Source organism: Varanus komodoensis, unplaced genomic scaffold (assembly GCF_004798865.1).
Source record: "Varanus komodoensis strain SLA01 unplaced genomic scaffold, ASM479886v1 scaffold56, whole genome shotgun sequence".
In the NCBI taxonomy this organism is placed as follows: Eukaryota; Metazoa; Chordata; class Lepidosauria; order Squamata; family Varanidae; genus Varanus; species Varanus komodoensis.
Window position 1 is genome coordinate 2,953,424 of NW_025336169.1, and position 24,723 is coordinate 2,978,146.

The 24,723-nt window shown below is 48.7% G+C and overlaps 1 protein-coding gene across 1 annotated transcript in view; it reads left to right on the top strand.

Annotated features, from left to right (window-relative positions):
- SRRM4 (serine/arginine repetitive matrix 4) overlaps positions 1-24,723 on the top strand; it is a 118,562-nt gene that overhangs the window by 89,351 nt on the left and 4,488 nt on the right. The window contains exons 4-7 of the mRNA XM_044448889.1: positions 7,742-7,840; positions 12,171-12,222; positions 12,587-12,692; positions 23,348-23,673. Of these exons, the coding sequence (XP_044304824.1) occupies positions 7,742-7,840; positions 12,171-12,222; positions 12,587-12,692; positions 23,348-23,673 (583 nt within the window). The remainder of the gene's footprint in view (positions 1-7,741; positions 7,841-12,170; positions 12,223-12,586; positions 12,693-23,347; positions 23,674-24,723) is intronic.

The window sequence follows — 24,723 nt, forward strand, 5'->3', positions numbered from 1 at the left end:
CTCTGTGCTTTTTCTCCTTTACAAAACACTAAGGCAGCAGGTTTCATCTGTCTAAATCTTTTGCACCAGAGGCTGAGACGCCACTAAGATCCTGTGTATGCTGGCAAGACATGCCTCCTGCCTGCTCCGGTCCCCAAATGTGCCTCTCCAAGGTCGTTCATTCAACCTCCGAGCTGCAGCTCTTGCTCTTCCACTTTGGCTGTGAGGGTGGAGGGAAGGCTCAGCAAGTCTGGAGTCCCCGCTCTGACATCAGGGGCAAGAATATAATATATCCTGTGGCCTTCCCAGCTCGGGAGTGAGAATGGAGAATATCCTATGGCCATCTAGACTCCAGCTGAAATGCAACCTGTTGAAACAGAAGTGCAAATAAATCTGCAGAGTAGTGCTTCCCATTAAATTGCTAGCACAAATGAGGGACCCGGTCAGGGAAAAGAGGGAAAGAGATATGCAGCCTCTGCTTGACTTTCTCCCTCCTCCTTTGGATTCCTCTGTGCTAATCTGCCACTCACCACAATGGAACTTGAAAGCCTCATCACTGCACTCACTTGGCCAGCAAGAAAAGCCTTGCCATTGCCCTGGAGGGCTCTGGAAAAAGCAGGTTCCAAAGCCTCCAGTCTTCTCCCTCCGCTGCCACTTGCCTTTGAGGCACAGTCTCCGCCTTACTGCAAAACCCCGTAATTCCTCTGCATGCAATGGGTCAGGCCAACCATTCTGCAGGACACCCAGTTCCGGGAAGTGTGGCCATCTGCTGAACATCCACAGGCCAGCAAATGTGGCTCTAGGTCAGAAAGAAGTGCTTCACTTAGGAGGCAGTAAATAAATTTCCCCCTGCGAGCATTCTTCCTGGCCAGAGATCGTAAATGGGTGTTTGCCATGACAAGGAGAAAACCTGTGGGCAAGTGGTAATTTTGCCTTGTGAGGCAAGCGTGAAACCCTTCCTGTCCTCTCATATGCATCCTCTCCACTTTGCAGATGTTCTGTGGAGAGCTCGGTCCATTCCTAAATTCAGCTTAGGAATAGTCATCTCCAAAACCACCCAGAACTCAGAACAGGGTACGAGTTTGCTGCCATTGCAGTGCATATTTGCTGAACAGCATTGATACCAGTCTAAAGCCATGGAGCAAAGATGACATATGAATAGCTGGTACATCTCCAGCAAAGATTTCCTCGTTGTTGTTGTTGTTGTTGTTAGTCGCAAAGTCGTGTCCGACCCATCGCGACCCCATGGACAACATTCCTCCAGGACTTCCCGTCCTCCACCATCTCCCAGAGGCCACTTAAGCTCACGCCGACTGCTTCAGTGACCCCATCCAGCCACCTCATCCTCTGCCGTCCCCTCCTTCTTTTGCCATCATTAGGCTCTTCTCCAGGGAGTCCTTCCTTCTCATTAGGTGGCCAAATACCTGGATACTAATGCCATGGATACCTGAAAGGAGAGATTTGTTTTTCAGTTTTAAGATGCTCCACCTGGCAGGGACACTACACCCCTTTCAAACCAAGGACTAAATTCCATTTCAGAGAAGCTTTCCGGGGGTGGGTGGAGCTAATGGTAAAGGAGGCAGGACCAAAAGTAAGGGGGTGTGGCTAACTTTTCAGAAATGCCTTCCTATTTTATCTTATGACTTTTACCACAGGAAATTAGGGGAAGCAGTTCAATCTATTGCTGTTGTTCTTACATTGCATTTATATCCTATCCTAACCCAAAGCAGCTTATATAGCCTCATTTTTTTTTTGTCCTCACAACAACTTTTATCCCCACTCAACCCTGGAGCTCACTGGGTGACTTTGAGCCAGTCAAGGGCTCCCAGAGTAACCATTCTCATGGGGCTGTTGTGAGGTTAAAATAGAAGGGAGAACCTTGAAACCTTCTTGGGTTCTTCGAAAGAGGAAGCAAGGCAGAATACGAGTATAAATGTAATGTGATTAATAGTGATAAAAACAATAAAAATTGAACTTGAGATGTGAACTTGGGTCTTTTCAACTATAGTCTAGTTTGGATCAGAAGAAATGTCCTCCAAATAAGACACTGAATTGAAGTCCAATTTCTTTTTAAATTCTTTTGGGTAAGAAGCTACAAAAACCACTGGGCATTTCCTCACCCTCAGAAGCATTTTTGAAACCAAAATATTTACTGATTGTGGATTTCTCAAACCTTTTCTTTTTTGGCAGGTTATCTTCAAAGAAGAGAAGACACAGGTAAAGATAATGGTGACTTTGGTGCATGCCTAAACATTATGGAATTATTGGTAGTCACAGGGTGGCTTTCCTTCTTCAGTAGACCAGATAGCCATCTTTGTCAGGCCAGAACTGACAACAGACCCTTGGATGTTGCTCAAGCTCCGAGATGGAGCATCTGAAGAAGGACCCGGTTTCAGGCCCCAGCATCTTCAGCTTTTGAGTGGTGTCGGAGCTCTCCAAGGTGCTGCATGGTGATGATCCTATGGGGGGGGAGAGACAGAACCCGTTTCAGGACCATGGATAGCTCCGATCCTAAAATAGGTCCAACGCAATAGAGAGCTTCTGTAAGACTCAAATAAAAGCTTCAATGGATAAAGCAACCCTTTGAATTACCAGCAGACTCTCAATCTCTGTGTTCTGGGAGTGCACAGACTGGCCTGATAGGAAATTTCCTTCCTATCTATCTATCTATCTATCTACGACTCCACAGTTCTCAGTCCCTTTTCTTGCCCCCCTTCCATTTCCAGCTGGCTACTTAGGAAAGGATGGGCTTGCAGCCCCTCTCTGTCTGCCCTTCAAAGGTGCCTCTGAGTGCCCCACCTGGTCCCGAGGCATCTGTGGGCACTGGAGATGGGAGTGGTTAGACACCCTCGCGTTGTTTTGAAGCATCTCTGCAGCTTCTCAGGAACTTTGCTTTTTGTTTTTAATGTAGACACCCCAATGGGTACAGAAAAGGTGGGGGGCATCCTGGCTAAACCTGACCCCTACAGGTCTACATGCCCTGCTGAAAGGCAAACTACCCGTTCTCTATCTCTCTCTTCTTTAGTTCCTCAAGCCCCAAAAGCAAAAGGAAGGAAGAAAGAAAACACAAGAAACAGTAAGTAGAAACTCTCTCACTGCTTGCACTGGAAACCTGGGAGAAAACAAGCATTCCTTTCTAGGTGGGCAGTGCTGGGTGGGTGGTTGTCCACCCACAGGAACTGTTCAGAGTTCCCTACCGATGTCTCTCTCTCTTTCTCTCTCCACTTACCATGTGAATAAAGCAAGGAGAGGAGCTGGAGCCCTTTGGCAGGACTGGGGGTGTATAACAATTCCACCGGGAGGGTGAAAACTCAATAGATTTTCTCAGTTCGGCCATGCAATGCATTCCCTCCATTGTTGTTGACTTGATTTGTCCTAAGTCAAGCCAAGAGGTAGCAAGATTCTTTTGGCAGCAATTAGCACCCATTGGAGGGGAGTTCTTGAAATTTTGCATGCTTGATTTTGCCATGTTGTTAAAAAGAAATTTGCATAGGGATGTGAGAGGAATCCGGCTGGGAGTGGAAATCCATTGGATTTCTTCAGCTCAGCTCTCCAGGCTCCAGCCCTTTGTCTGTCTTTCCTAAGTCCACCTCATGCCAAGCATGTGTCTGGGTGTCTGGCGGAAAGGGAGCTTAAGCAGAATTCTGCCTGTGGGTTTTGCACACCTCGTGCAAAGGAATGTAGAATTTGCATATTTTACACAAAGAATTACGCACTTTGTGTACATTGCACAAAGAAGCCTCTAACGTTCTCAAGCATTCACAGACTTGATCTCAGCTCAGCCAACTTCCCAGCTGGGGCCAAGTGTGGGAAGGAAGTCTGGCAAGCATGACCTTTTCATTTCTAATCTTGTGCGAGTCTGCATGATTGTAAGTCCACCTGTCCACAGTGCAGCCCCCCAAGAGGCTTGTTCTGGTCGTGCAAATATTCCAGTCACTTTCCTCCTCTCCACATACGCCTAGCAGAGCCACATTCCTTGGAGCCTCTCTGCCGCAATGAGTGCTCTGAACTTGCCAGGACCTGCAGTTGTTTTGGTACTGGAGCTACCAAGGAGCAAATGCAGCTTCAGTGGCTGTGTGTGGCCTGCTGCCAGAAGAGAATAATTTAATCTGTTTTATAGGGACGAGTGGAATAGCATTTTGCAGGGATCCTGCCCCCATTTAATCCTAGTAGGAACTCCAGGTTTCAGATCATACATCTGAAATCTTCTGATTTCTCGTTACCCATTTGCTTTAGCACGGGAATGTTTGTAAACCCTCTCCAACAATTGGGTAATCCATTTAATTCAGTAGGGAGGATGCAGCACTGAAAAAATTTGGGGGGGGGGTAAAAATAACTTTTGTAGACCCGTGGGCAATTGAGGTTTTCAGCAGTGGGTTATTCCACTAATGCCCACCCCTCCGTGCGCACACAAGCACACGCACAGACGGCATTGTCAGTGCTGCAGCTTCTTTCCCACCCCCTTCTTTCCATTGTACCTTTTCATCGTTGTACAATTGGCACATCTATTTAAAAGGGGGTGGATTAAATCAGGTCTCAGCCGTTCCATCTGGGCCAGAAGGAAAGTAAAAGGAAAGGAAGGCATGAAAAGTACCTTCTCTGTTCCAGAACCACATTTTTCCTGTCTCTCCAGTCCATGTGCGTTAACATTTGGACAAGTAAAAGGGGAGGAGTTGGGCAGAGGAAAGAATTATCATAACAATAATTACTCTATCAAGCTAGAAGGCAAGGGAGAAAGCTGAGTTACCCAGACTCCCTGCAGTTAGTCAAGAATTCACAATTATCCAGGAAGGCGACCATCCCCATTCCATTCCTGCCTTGGCCTGAGCCAGGAGACGCTCAGAAATTTCAGGGCATGCTTGGTGTATGGAACTGAGGGTTCAAGCCAGTGCGCCTAGCCTAAAATGTTGCAAAGTAGTCAGCACTGTCTTTAGTATTAAAGTTTACCTGGGAAAAGACCCAAGAATGCCTGGTGACTGTTATGTCATTGGGGTGCTTATGCATTGCAGCTTTCTAGGAGTAATCCAAAGTGCTTAAGCCCAGCCCCAAAATAGATTCACCGGCATGGAGCGCCAGGCATAACCCCTAGGAAAGGGACTCTCTGGGGTAAATAGTGACCATATTTAGACAGAAGAAATTAAAGGGGGTGAAAAGAGATACAGAAATCAAAGAGAAGCTTTAGAACAATGCTCCAAAAATTATGGTGGTAATGGTGGTAAAATAAAAATCAAAGCCTATCCTATACCAAAGTAAGGGTGGCAGTGTGCCCAAACTATAAAGGATTTGGGGAATGATCCCATAGGAATGCAGCTGAGATCCCTGAACCCAATTCCCTGACTCTTGCTCCAGCCTTGAAGGCTAAAACTGCCAGGGCCATCTCAAAATAAAAGGCTCCAGTGGTTGCATCTGAACGTGCCGGTTCACTTGGCCAAATGCAGGCATGTCCCATTCAGAGCAGCAAACACGAAATTGAACTGTTGATGTGCTCTCACAGTGAGCATGCAAAGAAAAATGGAGTTGTTGACACGAGAGAACTTCAAGGGCCTCTTTTAGCATTCATGCCGTGAGCTCTTAGGAAAGCAAACTATTTGCTGTTTTCACATGGGTTGATGATCTATCACTCTGCGGTACTCAAGATTTGTTCTGTTGGGTCCACATGATTTGTGAGTAAAACTGCAGGCCTCCAAGTATTCTCTGCACCATCTCCAGCTACTTCTAAAAGTGATCCAAGATGTTTCCAAGCCCCATTAATCACACGGTTAAGACTGAAAAGAAACTTAAGGCAGTAATCCTATGATTATTATTTCCTTATGGAAACCCCATGGAAAAGATTTTCCCAAGTTGGCTGTGAGTGGGGGGGGGGGGGGACTCATCACAGCATCTTGGATGCCACCCCCCCACCACATATGCCGCCACCACCCCCTAATAATGTTGGGAGGCCATTGATCTATTCCAGCTTTCAAGTCAACGAAGGAAGCTCCTTTGCGTCCAGGACATACCCTGACATATACCTGCCCAGACTCTTCAATCTAACATGTGCCTTAAATAAAACATTACAGTTACTGAATGTAAACTAATGTTACTGAAACATTAGTTTAAACTTTTCTAGGGCTAATTTCAAGCTTTTTAAAAACCTCTGGAGCGAATGCTAACAACCGATCTATCTTTACTGTGTGTGGAATAGAGATTCCAAGGTCATTTCCTGTTTGGTTGCTAGCCATGCAAATAGATCTGAGAGGATGATAATGGAGTACCAATCCAAAAACTGTTTCCAGAAAAGCTGGGCTTGGTATCCTGTAAGCATTATGTAGTTATAATCTGTTAACATGAGCTTTCCTTTCTTGCATATTCTTAAAATGCTTGCCATTTTGCATGATTTCTTCTGAAGGTCATGGGGAAGAAACTAAATCTCTCTTATGACCCTGACCTGGGAAAATCTTCCATAGCAGCTCTTTCTGTTCCCCAAATCATGCAGAAATTATGAGAGCAAAAGCCTTGCTTGGCTTTCACTTTTCATGACAAAGCCAATATTCTCTGGAAGCTGAATGCTCAATGCCAGGGGGCGTCCCCAAGATGGCCCCACCCACTTCCCCTGGCCACACCCTCTTTTCCCCAGCCACCAAACAGTTGATGGTCTTGCAACTTTCCCACAGCTTTTTACAAGATGCTTCACTGGGACATTTTTGCTGCTACCTCTTTACTTTTAGACCCCTTCCAACTGGGATGTGGTGCCTACAAGCTTCCCTCAGTTGAATTTGGCCCCCACACTGAAAGTGATGTTCTGTCGTTGCTGTACCCCAAATGCTGTAATTATTTCTGTGTTTCCATCAATGCACCTTCAGCTGTGATCATAAGTATCAATAGTGATGTGATATAAGGGTCCTGGGAGGAAAAAATGGGGGGAATTGTTCTTTCCCAGGGGGCTTTGTGGGTTTTTCCTCCCCAAACTGGAAAAAATTGAAACTATGGAATATCTTCTTTTACAGGTATGAAAAAAACGTTGATGATAATATTGCTACCCACCCTTAACTGCCCCCTAAAACAATATTTGTATTCTGGGAAGAACTTTACACAATGATAATGATCCAAGATCTAATCTAAGAATTCTGGAAAGTTTGACGATATGAGGGAGAGGGGGAGTTGTTTTAATCCCCTCTGAGAAATTTTTACTCTATCATTCCTTCTCCCCTCCCCAACACCAGTTTTCTATGATTCCTCAGCAGTCTGCAGCATCCCATGATGACAGACCATGCACAGTTCTTGCATGACATGACCGAATATCTTGCTTTGGCTACACACTGAAATAACATCAGAGTCTCAGTGCTGGAAACAGAGAACATGAGGACACTGGCCTGCTAGCTTGTGTCTTGCTGCAAAGTGAGGGTGCAGAGTCTGTGGCCCAGGGGCCAAATCTGGCCCTCTGAGTCTCCCCCATAGGCTGCAACCCTCCCCCTGGCCCCACTGTTTGCTCTGAAAGCCAATCACTGGATGGCCTCCTCCCCTCTCTGCAGACTCTCCCCCCGCCCCTTCCTGGAAGGCCAGCATATGTCTCCTAAGGTATCATGTGATTTTTGCCCCCTACCACTTTGCCTGCAGCCTCATCCACCCCGGAATGCAGCCCCCAGGCTCAAAGGGGTTCAACACCCCTATGCCTAGCCTCTGGATTTAATGCAACTTACTACTTATCCCATCGTCTCATGCACCTGGGACACCTCAAGCCCACAGGTTAATGCTATGTTGTTTTCCTTCTTCCTTTTCCAAGTTCTCGTGGTCGACAACCAAAATCGCAACGCCACCGTCACCGTCACGGCCGGGCAGGCTCGGAGAGCACCAATTCTTTCTCGGAGAGCCATGGGAGCAGGTCAGTCTTCCGACAGTCAGATTCTACTGTCTCTGTGCTCAGGCATTCCTTTCCATGCCAGTGTGGAGTAATGTTCAAGAGAGCTGGTTTGACGCTCAGGAGACCCAGGTTCCAGTCCCCACTCAGTGAAACTCACTGGGTGACTTTGGACCAGTCACTGACTTCCAGCCTAACCTACCTTGCAGGGTTGTTGTTGTGAGGATAAAATGGAAAGGAGGAGTGTGTCTCCCCTTGCTGCTTTTTCACCTTTCAGTTGAGAACTAGGCACCCAGTCCCTACCAAGTGTGTGCAGATTAGTCTGACTGCAGTCTCTCTCCGACCTGAGGAAAGGTCTCCCCGGCTCCCTTGCAGACGGCTCTCTTTCCAAGCTCAGGAGGGGATGGGTGGGAAAGGTCCAGAAAAACTGGCCGTTCTTCCAGGATGCATCCATAAAAGGGCAGTCCTGGCAAGATCACAAACACAAGTAGTAGGGAAGCCATTCCGAACAACCCATGATAAAACCACCCTGCTTGGTTTGGACTGCACAGCAAGCCATCGTGGGTAAGAACAACCCTAAGACAAGCCATGGGTGCCCAGGGGGCTTGTTCATGGAAAAGAGACCACCCTGGCTTGGACAGCATGGCAGCCACCATGGCTGGTTGCCCACAGTGGGCTGCCATGTGATATGAACTAAAGTCATTCTCTTCCACCTCTCATTCCACCTTTCCTTGCAACAGAAAATGGGCACATGGAAAACAAACCTTAGTATCTCTCAAAAGACTGGGGAAAAACACATTTGGGAGCAGGAACAGGTCCTTCTGAGAGCCAGGGCAGCATGAATGTTGGGCTGGAACTCAGGAGATCTGGGTTGTAGTCCCCACTCGGAAGTTCACCAGGTGACCAGTCACAGCCTACCCTACCTCACAGGGTTGTTGTTGTGAAGATAAAAGGGAGAGGAGCTGACCTAGGTTATTTGCAAGAGGAATAAAGGCAAAGTATAAAAATGCAATGTAATAATTCAACTGTTGCAAGGAAGCACTTCCCCTTACCTGACACAACAAATCACACCCCAGAAGGCACAGTAGAAATGGAACAACAGACAGGAGAACTGGCAGAACTTGTCGAACTGCTGAAGGCTGCCCATCAAATGCTGTGCATGGCTGGCTGGACAGTGCTGAGAATTGTAGGGTTTTTTCCTGGCTAAACATGCCTGAGATTACACACTTACAGAAATCATTTATGATCCTTTCCACCCCAAAATTAGCAAGGGCCACCCTCAAATCAGTCTCTCCAACACTGCTAAGCTTCGGAGCATTCTGCTCAGTCAATGCTTGCACATGAGCAACGAACCCATTGCCCAAAATTTCTGCTTATAATGGCTAAATGTGGGTTCTGTCTATAATAAAGGGTGAATCATGACTTTGTACTGTCGTCTTCTTCCTACAGGCCTAGAAGCAGATCACGAGAGAAAAACCACAACACCCGATGGAAGCGGTTGCGGAACTCTTCAAAGTGCGCTCGAAAGCCAAATCGTGCTGCGGAAGTGACGGTGGCCACCCCGTTACTGGGCTGTACCATCCAGAACAGCTTCCCCTCCACCACAGAAGTTGTAAGTATTCCCGTCTTGCAGTCTGCTTCATTGGTCGGGTTAGGGCCCAAAGAATCCATATGAAATGTTTATGTCTCAGTTACATCCGTGGTAGGCGAAGGTCAGTTTAAAAACTGTCTGCGTTATTAATGGTGTAACTCTGTAAGGAATAGAAAGCCCACCTTTTGCACGTGGGGTCGGGGTAGGAAAAATTGGGAAAGAAAGGGCCGGGATGGTGGGGGAAAGGTTAGGGATGTGAAATGCATTCCATTTGCATTTCGTGGATTCTCAGATGTCTTCCGTTCCAGTGCCGCTGAGAGAATTGTATTTTTTGTCTGAGAATGGCAAACTTGTGCCCATTTTGTTTGTCTGCAAACTTCTGCAAAAGTAAAGACAAAGCAAAACCAGTCCACAAGACTGGAGAATTCCGAAAAAGGCAGGACCCTGCAAAACTTGCTGGTCAGAGTCACAGAAATCCAAGCCTATTTGAATCCATTGTGGATTCCTGCAACAGCCCTAGGAAATATTGTTCTGATTCCAGCCAGTGAATAATAAAGAAAAGAAAATTACCAAAACACTGACCTCTAGCAATGAGATTTGACAAGGATGTGTCTGGTGTGTGCAGCCAGTGCTGAATGGATGCGCTCTCGCCTGCCTTCAGCTCCAGGCACTCCAAAGTGTGAACATCTAACAGGGTGTGAGGGTAGTTGCAGGGGGTGATGGGGGGGGGGGAGAATGATATAGGAAGGGATGTTTACTGACTCCAGATTAAACCACCCCATTCCGAGCGGTGCTCGCTGTTCCCGTGGATGCTAATGGATGGTCTGAACTCATCCAAGGGGAAAATGTACGGCCAAGTCCCCAAGGCATTCTCCTCTAGTGTGTGAAGCACTGCAGCTCTGGCTGGGGCCCAGCATGGGCTGTCAGCTCAAGGCAGCCTCGGTTCGCCTGCATGGATCGCGCGCCCCTTGGTGTCTTCCCAGCGCCTCCCAGCCAAACAGAGGAAGTGTTCCCCTCTGCTAGCTTCCCATCCAGTAAGACTTGCTCTTCTCTAGGAAACTTTCTTATACTCCTGGTTTGTGTTGGACTCGCAGTAGAGAGCCTGGAAAACGATCCTGGCCAGGGCTGGCCTCAAATTTTGGGGGGCCCTAGCGGGGGCAAGACATAGTAGAGGGGGTCCTCCTGCAACGAGGCGTCTGCCTCCCTGCCATGGTCCCCAGCTGCTCTGCTTCTTCACACTGCCTCGAGGGCCAAGGTGCCTGCAGCGTCTTCTGGCCTCCTTGTCACCAATACTGGCCCGAGCAGCCGAGCGACTGGCGGGCGAGCGAGCGAGCAGCAGTGCGGAAAGCAGGAGCAGTGCCAGGGGGTCATTGTCCATGGGCCCTGTTGGGCTGCAAGCCCTCGTCCGAAGGCAGTCACTCCTACTCTTGCTGCACCCCCTGCTCTTGAGGGGACTTGCCCCCTCATCAAGAGAAGCTTCTGGGGTTGAGCACCTCCCAGAGACTTCCAGGGGGCCCCCGCTGCAGGGTGGATCATCAGCCAGTGCCCAGCCATGTCTGTAGTGATCGCCAGTCCTGGTCACGCCACGCAGCTCATGCTGGGAAAGGGGCCTCCTCTCCCCAGATGGACTTTTATCAATATATTTCAGCTTCTCTCCCATTTTCCAGACGGATATTGTCTGTAAAGTGAGGCAGGGGCTCACTTCTTCAGACCCTCGAGCTAAAGACACGGCAGACCAGGGAAGACCAGAGGAGGGGGAAGGGCGAGGAAGGAGATCAGTTTTACCAAGGGAGAAAGCAAGTGGGGACCTGCAACATGGGCACTGTGATCCCCTTGGGGCAGGCCAGGTTTCCCCGGCGGGTGATCCTGCTCAGACCGAAGTGTTGTGTCCACTGACCCCGCGGCCTTCAGGTGCCTTCGGTGGATGTCAGGGCCTGTCGAGGGTTTGCTTTGGTCCTGCAGTGGGAGGGCCCTGGCCCGTTGGACACAGCAGTTCTGCCTGAGAGAAAGTGGGGACAGGCTCCCAGTAGCTCCACTTCTTCTGGCTGATGGAGGAAGCCAGGCTGGGTTTTGCCTTGCCTAGAAGGGGGGCTCCAGGCCCCAGCGGCAGGGGACTTTGGTTCAGTGGTGCTCAGGCAGCTTAGCACTAAAACTGGGTCCTAGTCCCGACTCAGGCATGAAGCTCACCAGGTGACTTTGGTCCAGCGACAGAGTCTAAGCCCAACCTACCCTGCAGGGTTGTTGTGAGTATAAAAATGGAGCTAGGTAAGCAAGCTTTCTAGAAACTGTCACTGCTGGAGATCTCTGGGGCTGAAACATGATGATAACTGCTGCAGCTGGTGTGGGGAAATGTTGTCACTGTAGATGTAAAAAGAAAACAAAGGCCGTAGATGAAAAAAGAAAGCAAAAATTCCATTGATGTTGCTGTGCTTTAAGGCAAAATGTCACCTTAAGTATTATTAGTGTACGGTTGGCAAAACCTAACCCAGACAGCTCCTGGTGCACTTGCTAGCAAAGATGCTAATTAGGAGTTAATTAAAAATGCTATATTACATTTGAGCTGCTCAGGTGCGGTTGGAACGGAGAGTCATATCCAGGACAGCGCTGGCCCTCGGAAGAAGGTTGCCATCTATTTTGCTGCCCTAACCCTTAACATTAGTTTAACTCACAGAAATTTAACAGCTAAAGCTTTCCCCCCACTTTATTTCCATTTTATGGGGTGGGAGGGTAAGAACTTTCCCCTGTTTACTTTCTGCATGTCAGGCTCCAAAGAAGGGCACAGGAGCAATGCCAAGGTGAAAGTTGGCATCCACAGGTTAGAAACCCACGTTCTGCCCTCGTCTCTAAGAAACGACCCCCTTTCCATTGTGGCTGCTGGTCTCAGCACATCATGTTCCTTGCCCCCTTTCTGGTGTGAGGATCACAACGTCCCTTCCTCCCTGGTGGGAAAACCGGCAGACGCCTGGGAAAAAGCCGCTCTCGACATTCTTCTGCTGCTGTCTGTCACTGAGGCTCACAGAGTGGAAGTCAGGAAAGGAAGGTGTAAGGAGAGGACTGCAAGAGGAGGGCAGGAGAAGGAATGGTGGATCGTCCGCACCGGCCCCGGGGTTCGCAGGACCCCTGAGCCAAGCCCCCGCAAAGGTCCCCTCCCTCAGCAGGTCGCCTTCTCTCTGCCACAGTCGCCGGCAACTCTTGCTCGCCGTGACTGTCCTGGGCTTGCTGGGCCAGCAAAGAGCTGTGAGCAAGGTGCCCGGGGTGTCTCCTGCTCACCCGACCATCACCAAGGTGAGAAGCAGGGGCAGAAGCAGGTTGCGATGATGGCGGGGAGGAGCAACTCTAGGGGGCCCTCGTCAGAGGGGCCCTGCCAGGGCATGGGCCCTTGACACATGCCCAGTCATGTCTACCCTTGAAGCTGTGGATAAGAGGCAGAGGGGAAACCCTCCGTTGGTCTTTATACCAGAGGAGGAGATGTGGACAGACCCGTTTCCCATCTCTTGGCTCATATGGGAGTGGATGGAAGCACTGATGGAGCAATTCAAATTATGACAATGACAATTCAAATTACGACAATGATAGTTCCCAACTGAGGCTCTGAGCCACAAGGATCCTCTTTTAGCACGACACCTCCATCATCAAGAATAATAATCTATTATCTGGATTTTAGATATTCTGATCTGGGTTGCAGTGCCTCCTCAGCCATGGAGACAACTGGGCGACTTTGGGCTAGTCACAGACTTTCAACCCAGCCCACCTCACAGGGCTGTTGCTGCAGGGATAAGATTGAGAGCAGGAGGAAGAGACTGATGGAAGCCACTTTGAGGGGGGAAAGTGGGATATAAATTTAATAAATAAATAAATGACTACTACACCTGGAAGGAAGTGTTCCCTACCTCAGGTTGCCAGATTTCTGATTTTCATGATGCATGTGGAGTTTTGCTACAAGTTTGAGGTCTGCCAACTAAATCCAAGCAGAGGCAGATGAACGCTTAGATTTCAGGAACAAAGGTGCCTCTGAGCACAACTAGCCCAGAGGTCTGTTTTTGATAGCAGACCTGAGCTCACCGTCTTATTGCCCCGAACACCGCTCCCAGTTTTCACCCCAAGCTTTCTTCCACCTGAACAGCTCAATTTTAAAGCAGTGGGAGAATTTTAGTTGCTGTTAAACAATAAGGAGTCAGAAACCTTGCATGATCCACTGCAGAGCCACTGTGGCCTAATGGTTAGAGTGTTGAGCTATGGATCCAGGAGCTCCAAGTTTGAGTCCATGTTCAGCCAAGGAGCTCACTGAGTAACTCTGGGCCAATCCCAGACTCTCAGCCTAACCTACCTCACAGGATTGTTGTTGTGAAAATAAAACAGAGAGGAGGGTAAGATTGATGGAAGGAGGGGGAGAATAAAAGGTAGGATATAAATATAACAAAAATATAATAATTTAATAAACATTTCCCAAGGATTATACCAAAGTTTTCTATTTGTAAAAGCCGGTAGGGTTTGGGCAATGAATGAAGATGATTTTAATGTCTTTATGCTTTTCACGTGTCCTATTTTACATTTGTGTGGCAGCCATTTCACTTTTATTATTTTCCACGGCCCTGATCCAGTACTCAACAACAACTTATGTAGAACCAGCTGGAGGCATCAGACGGAAATCTGCTACATTATTACGCAGGTCCCTGCCACCCATGGCTTTTCTGCAGCTGAAGTGTCATGGAATGTTCATAAATATTCCAGCATCTCAGAAATGTGCCACTTCTGTCTGCATGGGACAGATGGCAGTGTGTGTTTTCAGCAGGGTGGGCAGCACGAATGGAGTGTTGGTAGGGTTGTGGGCAGAACTGGTCATGCCCCACAAGCTCACACGGCCCCCCAGCTGTGGGCTCACATGATGATATCCATAGCTGCCAAGAAGCACCAAATATTTGCTTTCCCACAAACCCCCAAAGATCTGATGCAGCAGCACTGTGAGATGCTTGTGGGGCCTAAAAGGGATGTTAGCCACCCGAGCACATGGCCAAGCAAGCAGGTAGCAGGGACACCCTGGGGCCTCGATCAATTCTTAGCTGTGTGTGCATGTCTTGCCTGTAAGCGGACTCTTTTCAGGGGTGAAGGGAGCTCGATATATGATTGGCCTGAATGTGAAGGGAAAAACCTCTGTGCCTTTATGCAGAAAATCTGTCTCAGATCGCTACTTGTTATGCTACTGAGCACCTCATCCAAGATAAGGAAATCTTAAACTTTGAAGCAAGAGCTTAAACCACGAGAAGGACCCCCCAGAAAGAACCGGCACTTGCAGGGTACGGCAAGATTGCCGGCTCCATATGGCTCAGAAAATGGATATCCTCTTCTCTCCAAGGGGCCATTTGAGGCACAGCTAACAGGCTTGTTCACCTTAATTGGAAAGCACATTGTGATTATATTTTTGTAGCCTATTAGGGTGTACTGCCTTTTGAGCCAAGCATTCAGTGGAAATTAAAGCCCGAGGTGCACGTGAAAGCCGCTCTTTTCTCTTTCCCCTCCTTTATTCTTTTCCCTCCTCCTGCCTCGATGAAATCATATTTTGACCCAGCCAAACATAATAACAGCCTGAGCCTAAACATGTTTTAGTCAGACCTCAAGTCCTGCTGAGTTCAGCGGGACTTACTTTTCCATAAATACGCTTACTTTAAATTGCTCCCATGGCTATTCTGTGTCTTGCAGTCTTTGCACACCCACGCAGCAAACCTGCAGTGTTTTCCTGACGGGAGAACAAGGGGATAAAATTCTAAGCAAGTTTGTAAGGAACTGGGCGCCCACCATGAAATTAACTGGGTTTAAAATAAATGCTAGGAAATATCTGAAGGCAATTGTGGAGCTTTGGCGCAAGGCCTGATTTCCAGGACATCGCTAAGGGTCCAATCTACTGCGTGGCTACACACAAACATAACAATCTCAGAGCTGAGATGCCAAGTAATGTCTCCTACACGAATTCATACTTACACCCGAATACATTTAGCAAGTGCCAGGCGACCTCTAAAAGTGCATGCTGCCCATTTACTTGCGGCTGGCAAGCAGGGTGGCTACTTGTGAATGACCAAACCAGGTGCCAGTTTGCACAGATTTTGCAAGTGCTTGTTTAGATGTATAGATGCACATTTAGGAATGATGGCGATACGTTTCATAGAAATATAGTGCATCTTGCCATAAAGATAAATTGTGACGCATGTGCCTTGCTCACTTGGCTGGCCAGATGCTTAATAGGCAGAAATGCTTGCAAGGCTCTGCTCTTCCTAAATCAGACTGGACTTGGATGGCCCTGCAAAAAGAGGACAAGTTCCGAACAGAGGACTGCCCTCTATTAAAGAGAACACTTGACCAGTCTCACACTGGCAGGCAGCAGCTGCATTGTACACTGTGGCAGGTGGTTTTGTCCACCCGCCATTTTAATCACCCATAATGCCGCTGGTGTAGCATCACTCCAGGCCATCCTATAATAATAAAATGGCAGCCACCACTGCCGGGGGATATTTCTCATGATAAGCTGAACTGCTGGGGGTCTACGGGTAGGTTGGAATGTGGAGACTCGCGGGTGCTCTCACAAGGCGACTCCCATCAGGCCGCTTGCCGGCCTTAACATGGCTGCCATAGTGGGTGTGGCCAGCCACAGAACCCTCACTGCCTGGCAGTGAATTTGGTGAGGCTTAAAGGAAAATGACATGGCCAACAAGCCAGGTACAAATCAGTGGTGAAACACAAAACCACGGTGTTGAATGGAAATAAAGACGTCGATTTTCTTTCATGGTTAAAAATCTTAAAGCAAAAGGTCTGGAGAGGCAGACAGCATGGGAGCGGTGCCCATTGGAAGGCCTGGTATATTTTGTCAACGCAGGCAGAGACGCAAAGTCCCGAGCAACTGTTAGCCAATGCCAAGAAAAGTCAAATTCTGAAGCAGTTTTCGTGTTTTCTCTGGGCTTGTGGTGAATCACAGATATGTCCAATCTAGCAATTGTAAGCTGTGGTGCCTGCTTATTTAAGACAATGGGATGGCCTAACAGAACCGATTTTGACAGAATCCATCAGGAGGTAGTAGCGTTTCCTTTTGTATCACCATCTATGAGATACTTTGTGCCCTGAGCACGGAGTCTGACCAGATATCTTCCAAGGACCCTTCTGAGTCCACAAATATATGATTCTAATTTCTGCTGGATTGTGTCCAGAATTTTGGAAGTGAGGAACAGATGTGCAGATGCTGTCAAATCCATTCCTCCTGTGTTTTGCAGGTTGTCAGGCAGCTTTCAGCCCCTCGTCCATTGCTGACAGAAAAAGCCTAGATTTTCATAACTTAGCCTATGAGAAATTTTTATTTATTTATTTATTTAAAACATTTATATGCCGTCCTTCTCTATCGCATCTCAGGACAGCTTACAAGATTAAAACCAATAGTCATAAAAACAATCAATAAAACACTCTATTTAAATTTAATTTAAAAATAAAATTACTTTAAACCAATATAGATAAATCAAATCAAAAGCGGCTGTGAACCACTAAAAATGCTAATTTTTAAAATAACTATTAAACAAAAGAGTTTTGGCCTGGCACCAAAAAGAGTATAAACTTGGCGCCAGACGTACCTCTCTGGGGAGAACATTCCAGAGTCTGGGCGCCACAGCAGAGAAGGCCCTACTCCGAGTTGATGACCTTTAAACCTCTCTTAGAGAGGGTCCCCGGAGCATGGCTTCTCCCTTAGACCTTAAGGGGTGTGAGGGCATATAAGGAAGGAGATGTTCCTTCAGGTATCCTGGTCCCAAGCCGTTGATTGAGAAATGCATATTCTCAATCACTTTTTATATTTTTATATTATTGATAACTAAATTTGTGCCTAATTATGGAAGATATAGTAAGGGAACCAAGACATAAAGGTATATGCCTAGAACAGGAGCAGATGAGAAGGGAAGGAAAGCTATTCTAGCAGCTCTGCTGGAAGACGACTTCTATTTTCCCCTCTTCTCTCCCCATCCTTTTTCCTTATGTGACATGTCTTTTTAGATTGTAAGCCTGCAGGCAGGGACTGCCTCACTATTGATTGTATGCAAGTCATTCTAAGAAGCTTTTTGTCTGAGTGGCGAGATAAAAAGTCTTCACTGGGCAATCCTAGAGCTGGTAGATGCTGTTTAAAAGGCCAAAAAACTCGGCATCCCAACTCCAACCTCAGAAAAGTGGTCTGAAGTCAGACCTGGGACGCCAATGCCTGTGCACAGACAGCTGCCACAGCGCTTCCTGTTGGATTCCCCAGATCCTCCAAGTTCTTTGGCTTACTGGCAGCCTCCTCGTTAAAAAGTCTCTGTCCTTGGGAAGGAAGCCTGAATTGCCCCTCCTTCAACCAAGCTTAGTCTGGCATGTGTGCATCATGCCATCGACGGGGTGCCTGCCTCTAGCCAGAGTGTCGGGGTGCAGAGTGTTTTCTTGGCAACCCTGAGTAAGCATTGCCCTCTCCCCCACATTTGCTAATGAAGGTGATCTGACTGGAAAAGGTGGAATGATCTTAGGACAATGTGTGTGAGATTTGGATTTTTTCCTGCGTTGGGTGATCCGCAGTAGGACGGGTCTGAGGGAGGCAGCCTTGAGGCCCTGCAGCATCCAGGAGAATCGGTGTCCTCGCTGCACGGATGTGTGATACGGGGAAGTTATCAGCATCAAAGGAGGGGGTGGGCTGTATTACACCTTGAAACCAAGATGTGGCGTTTTCCCTTGGACTTCACCCTAAAGAACAAGCGGGAGCTGCCTTCGTTCCCGTTCCTTTTTCAAAGGCCCACATCCTTGTAAGGTTCTTTTTAATTTTGGCATTCTGAGTGGGCCAGCGTACAAGGCGATACAAGGTGATGATGTGAGTTGATGTCTTGTAAATCCCAGATAATCAACCTACCTAAAGGAATTGACTTGAAAGGGATGGTTTTAAAACGATAGCAAAGCATTTAAAATTGGACAAAACCGACACTTGATTGGCACTGTGGACTGAAGAAAGAGAGAGAGGGTTTGTGGCTTTTTTTTCTCTCTTGTAATTTGAGACTCTAATGATGGACTTACCTTGCCCGCTCTTCCCTTTTTCTTACACCTTACCCTACTAAAGGAGGAAATCTTGATTGGTAAGTTGATGCTAACCTCAAGACGCTAGGGCACTTATTACTAGAGGTCACTCGAAAGTATTAGCTGTACCTTCTACGAGGGGAAACACACACAAAATTGATATATGTCTGCGTTTATCTCCAGAGGGAGTTTGGCTTTTTGTTTGTTTGGGGTTTGTTTTTGTATTTTTTTTTATTTGAGTATTCTTTAATTTTCTCCTTTGGCCTTAGTTACTATTTCAAAGCCTTCTACTTTGTTGGCCAGTTTTTTTCCTTATTTGTGCCCAAATATTCATTTTTAACTGTTATATTGAATCATCCCACCTCCTTCTTATTGAGGTAACATTTTTTAAAATAGAGAGAATAGAGAGGGGCATGATCCAGCCAAAGGCAAGTCCACAGTAGACTGTGCCAGCTCCAAGTTTTGCAGGGGTCGGGGGCAAGTTGCCTTCAGGGACCCCGTTCTCCCCAGCCACTCCTCCTCCTCCTCCTCCTCCTCCCCTCCGACTACCACCTGCTTATTCACCTGGTGGAGGGCCTGGGGGGCAAGGAGACCCTGGTATCTCCTGCACCTTCTTCTCCCCCTCACCCTTTGACTGAGCCAGATCAGGAGTGAGAGGATCAAGCAGCTTGCAGGGTAGAAGGGAAGAAGAAAGTCCAGGGGCTCTTATTAACGGGCCCCCACCCGTCATCAGCCGGGCTTTTCCTCCCTTCGCACATTCAAAGCAACAGGCCATTTGTTTGCAAAAAGATCTTATTCACCAAATACACCCAATAAACTCAATTGCTCCAGAATGTATCTCTGAGCATGCAGAGCGGTTCGTTGGACCCCATCTCGACAACTACTTTCAAGAACCCTCCTCCTGAGTATGTCTGGGCCTGATCCCCTCAAGAGGGCCCATCTGGAAGTGGGCACGCCTTTTCTCTGCACGGCATCCCTCTCGCTGGCTGCCCCCTCCTCCTGGCTCCTTGTCAAGAGTTGCACCAGCTTCGTCTGGCTCCGAGAACTCCTCTCCCAGGCCCTCTCCCGATAGTTGCTCATCTTGGTTATTCCCAGAGCTTGCCTCGGCACCAGGACAGAGCAGCCTAGAGATGAGCCCCTCTGTTTCTCCCGTCTGAAGCCCCACATTCCTGGCCCCCTCTGCTGCTCCCCCTCCTTCCTCTGACTCAGAGTTCAGGCTGGCATGACCCGGGTGTGCATGCCAAGACCAGGCCCCTCTCATTCCCGGCACTGCTAGGCTGGGGACCTTCCACCAGCTCTCCCTGGGCAAGTTTCTCCACATCGATGCCTTTCCTCACAGGCAAAGCTCACTGTTGCTGGGACTGACTGCATTTTGGGACACAAGTCCTATTGCGTGTGGTAAGACTTACTTCCACGGAAGCTCATGCATACGGAAACTAGTAAAACGCAAGGGTTAAAGCCGGAGCTTGTGCAGTTGGAGGTTCCCTTCTCCCCGCCCCTGCAGGAGCAGCTGCTGCTATGATGATGATGGAGGTGGTGGTGATGATGGCCGCACAATTCTATAGGGCCTGAGCATCCTCTGAGAGGCCCTCGGTTTATCTGACTCTCGCTTTCAAGGTCCAGCAGTCCTGGAGTTGGGACTGGCATGAGCTGTCCCCTTCCTTCCAATCCCAAAAACTCAGACAGCCCTTTGAAATACAGCTCTCTTTTTTTAATAGGTTTTATTATGAAATACAGCTCTGAGACTCCACAGATAACAGACCAGTTTGAGCTCCACACAGCCATCTACCAAAGCTGGAATGAGAAGCCCCTGCTCATGTAAAGAGTTGAATCTGAACAGGAGACTTTCCCACAATCCCTGCCTTTCAGTAAAACTTCTGGCTCCACCCTCAGGGCAGCTCTCACTGCTGGAGAGCAAGATGGCATTCATGATGAAGCACCTCCAATGCATGGCTCATTCCCCCCCCCCCCCCCCCCCCCCCCCCCCCCCCCCCCACGGGCTCCCCCCTCCCCCCCCCCCCCCGGGAAGCCCTTCCCCCCTTCAAAAGGAGGCCTATTCTCAAGCTAGGTCTGAGAAACTTCACTAGGCATGGTTGAAGGAGCATCCATGGTTTCACCCCTACTTGCCCCTTGGGCCAAGCCCCTGCCTTAACCCCCTGCATCGAGCATGGAAAGAACCATGCCAGCTGGAGGGGGGGGCAAGCAGGGGAGGAAGACCCACACCAATCCCGGTTGCTGCCCCGGCCCCCTCCCCTACCCCTGCCTGGTGCTTAAGCTAGGGGGCCAAAAAGTCCCATCCAGGTGACACGCGGGGTGCGAATCACAGCAGTAGCAAAAGGCACCCCGCCTCGTCTCCTCTCCTTGCACACAGAGGAAGAGCATCAGTTTCCACCTGGAGGCTTATCTGCAGCGAGGATGCATTCACTTAACAGTGAAACCAATTAAGCAATTAAGTTAAAACCATCATTATAAATACAATTGTCTGGCAGCTCACATTCTAGCATGGCAGTAGCAGCATAAAACCAGTATAATAAACCATTGTAGAAAACAGCCCAACTTACTTACCAAAACATTTGCAAGCAGAAGTTTTCAGTTTTCTTCTGAAGGAAAGAAGAGAAGATGCCTGGCGAATCTCTGGTGGAACCATGTTCCATAAGTGCCCCCCTTTGCAGGACAGACCCTTCTCCTAACCACCTCCCCCCACTTCCTTGGGGGTGGGGATGTGGGGAAGGGCCGCTGATGAAGATCTCAGTGAGGGGTATGTGGAGAGAGGTGTTCCTTCAGATTCCCTGGCCCCAAGCCATTTAGAACTTTATATCACAAGCACTTTGAACTTGCCCCAGGTGCCAAGCGGCAGCCAATGCAGCCTGCGCAGTTCTGGCAAAACATGCTTGCCGAAGGGAACAAGAAGAGATCATTTGTTCTCAGACAGATTAGGAAGGTGGTCAATAAACGAGTCGGTGTGGGGAGGAGACCATCCAGTCTCCTGGAAGACTCAGCTCCATGGACAGAAGAACACGGCTGGATGCAACACGGCTGGATATGCGGGATACATGAGGGGTTGCTAGACACCTCCAAGAGTCAGCGTTCAAGTTTCCAGAACACAGATCAGCATAATTGTGCACACGCCAATTCATTTGCATACGCAACATCCTAGAATCATTGCTCAGCAACCCCCCTTGGGAAAAATATTGCATTCTTCAGTGGAGTTGCACCCTCAGCCCCTCCCAGATCATTCCAATCGGTCATTCCTCTTCCAGGTACAGATTCTCTGCACCCCTTCCCCCACTTCTCTCTCGCCTCCCTGCAGAATCCCACAACCCCCCAGTCGCCCACCACTTCCCCCTCTTTTCCAGCTGGAGCAAAATTGTCCCCAACTCACGCATTCAAGTGGAGAAGAAGTTTCTGCTGACAACAACGAGGCAGGTTTTGTCCTAAGTGTTGTTGCCCCAAGTGGAGGATACAATGTGGAGTTGGGCCCAGCTTTTCCCCGGGACAGCATTCCCAGCCAGAATTAGGATCAGGGGCACAGGGCAGAAGGGGAGGAGCTGGCAAGCGATTTTGGAAAGTCCCGGTTAGGAAGTAAGATTCGCCCGGCAGTGGCTGGGCGCCAAGCCGTCCTGAGCACGGGGCAGGGGAGAGACACGGAAAGGCTGCAAGGGAGGGTGAGTTCCTGGATCCAGTGAGGGGCCTTGGCTCCAAAGGGCTAGCCAAGCACACAATGGCAGGCATCTGACCCACAAATGGTGTGAACTTCCTTAGTCAAGCCTCTGGGAAACAGAAGGGTGGAGAATCTGATCCAGTTTGGAATCAACTCGCCACATGGGCAGAAGCTGCTGCCGCAGGTCCAAGGAACCATGACTTTGCTTTATGTAGCTTGTTAATCGCTTCCATAGAAAATGCCCTGCAACACAGCCAAACCCATACAGCCGCAAGAAAAGAAGGTATTTTATAAGCTTTTTTTATCTGCTGGAAAAGCAATGTGGCAGAAACTGGTTCAGAGAGGAAGGAAGGGGGCTGGGAGGCAGCATTCGCGTCAGCCCTGGTCTCCCCGCATGCCTGCCTGCCTCTGGCAAGCCCTTTCCCTCCTCTCTGAGGCCTATTCACAACCTCAGAGAGGCCTCCAGCACAGTTCTTTCTGCACCCACTGCAAGCAGGGTAGGGCTGGGGCTTGGCTTTCGGGGTCACAGCAATGAGGTCTCAGGAGCTCATTGCAAGGCCTCCAAACAGGCCTCCAGACAGCCCAGCCAATGTCCGGAAGCCATGCTTTGGCCTTAAACCCTATTGATTCCAGTGGGTAAGAAGTGAAGATTTTTCCACCGGAACTCATGAGGTCTAGAAATCCATCATTTGGCTGGATCATGCTTTCGGGCTTTTGTTCCGTTTTATTTCATTTCCAGAGCACACGCCCTTTTTGTTTGTTCCTTTGTTTTAAAAGTATATCTATTCCTTTTTGTTCATTTTTTGTCTGTTTCAGAGAAGCTTTTGATTTTTTTTAGTCTGCTTTGATTTTTAATTTTTCTTTTTAAATCTCTCATTCAACATGGATCGCATGCTTAGTACTCTTTGCATGATGCCTTAAAATCTTCCAATTATATCTGGGGTTAAAAAAAAGACACTTCTTTCTTTCAGGGAGGTGTGTTTTTTAGTTCTGACTTCTTTCTTTGTTTCCTTTCTTCTTCTTTTCTTCCTTCCTTCCTTCCTTTCTTCCTTTCCTTTGATTTCAGACTGTGCATCATGATGGTAAAGAAAGCAAAAAACAAAAATAAACCTGGTTTATTTGACCAATGAATAAATATATAAATAAGACAAACTAAACACACACTCCATGCACAGAAAATCTCTTTTAAACCCTGGCAAAATGGCTCTTTTGCTTGCAGATTTCAAAGTCCGGGTCTTCTGCTGACCTCTTTAAAAAAGCAGAGGGCAGGGTAGCCAAAACGAATGGAGAGCCCCGTGAATACGACTCAGGAAATGACACCTCTTCCCCTCCGTCCACTCAGACGAGCACGTCCGGGTCAAAGGGAAGACAGGAGGCGAGCTGTCCGATTCACGACGGCTTTGACCATGCCTGCTCTTCCGGGAAGACTAGCAGCGGCAGCGGCTCCGATTCAGGGAACTCCTTCACCAGCTGCTTCTCCCAGACGAAGGGAGCGACCTTGGAAGACCCAGCAGCGTCTCCACATGTCCCCGGCAAGGGCCGAAGGTGAGGAGCAGCCCAAGGAAGCTGACCCCAGCTGCAACAGGGCTGCAGAACCACGGGCCCTCCCGGGGGCCCCATGCGGCCCACTCGCCAGAAGGCCACACCGTCCCCCGGCCCCACCTCCTTTTCCCCAACCAACCACCACTGGGTGCTCTCCCTGGTGTTGGGCCGTCTTGTTCCCATCCTAAAAGGCGGAAACATCTCCCAGGCGTGGTTGCTGGCACTGCAAGCGTTGGATGGCACTATGCTGGTATTTTTTGGACTGCCCCTTTTTCCTTGGCCCCACCCCATTGGTCTTCAGCCCCACCCACCCCTTGAATGCCACGCCCCCAAACACTTGTCTGAAATAGAGCTCAACCCTGGGGCTGAAAGAAGTTTCGCACCCTAGAACTACACATTCCCTCTTTTGTCACAGGGAACTCGGCGGGGCTCGTCAAGCAGCCTTCTCCAACTGCATGCTCACCAAAGTTTTGGACTACCACTCCCAGAATTCCTGGCTATTGGCCATGCAGCATGGTGCTGATGGGACCTGAAGTCCCAATTTACCTAGAGGGCACCAGTTTGGGGAGGCTGCCATAGCAAGCAATGCTGAACTTGTTCCAAGATGCTAAGATATTCACCCCCTGGTTCTTCCCGTACTCCCTAGTGGGAAGCTTCATGAATGCTTTGTAGGCATCCAGGAGCCAAGAACCAGGAGGTGTGCTTAGAGGGGAAGGACAACCCTGGAGGGTCAGGCTGGGAGCTAAAGCCAGCAGTGGGGCTAAGGGACACCGACGGCAGAGAGAGACAAGGAGCAAACCAAATTATCAGTGGAGTTATGGAGGCAGGGTTCACGGGCATGCAACCCTGGGGCGTCTTTATCTGCAGGGACACCAACAGATCTGCCACAGCCTCCTCAGAAGTCCCTTTCGCCTGGTCTTAGCTGCAATTCTCACCATAGCTGATGGAAGGGTATATTTTCCCAGCAGCGATGCGAACTGATTTTGAGTTGGCTTAGTCTTGCATGGACCACTCAGACCCATTCGCTTGACAAAAGACCAAGTTCTAGCAGAT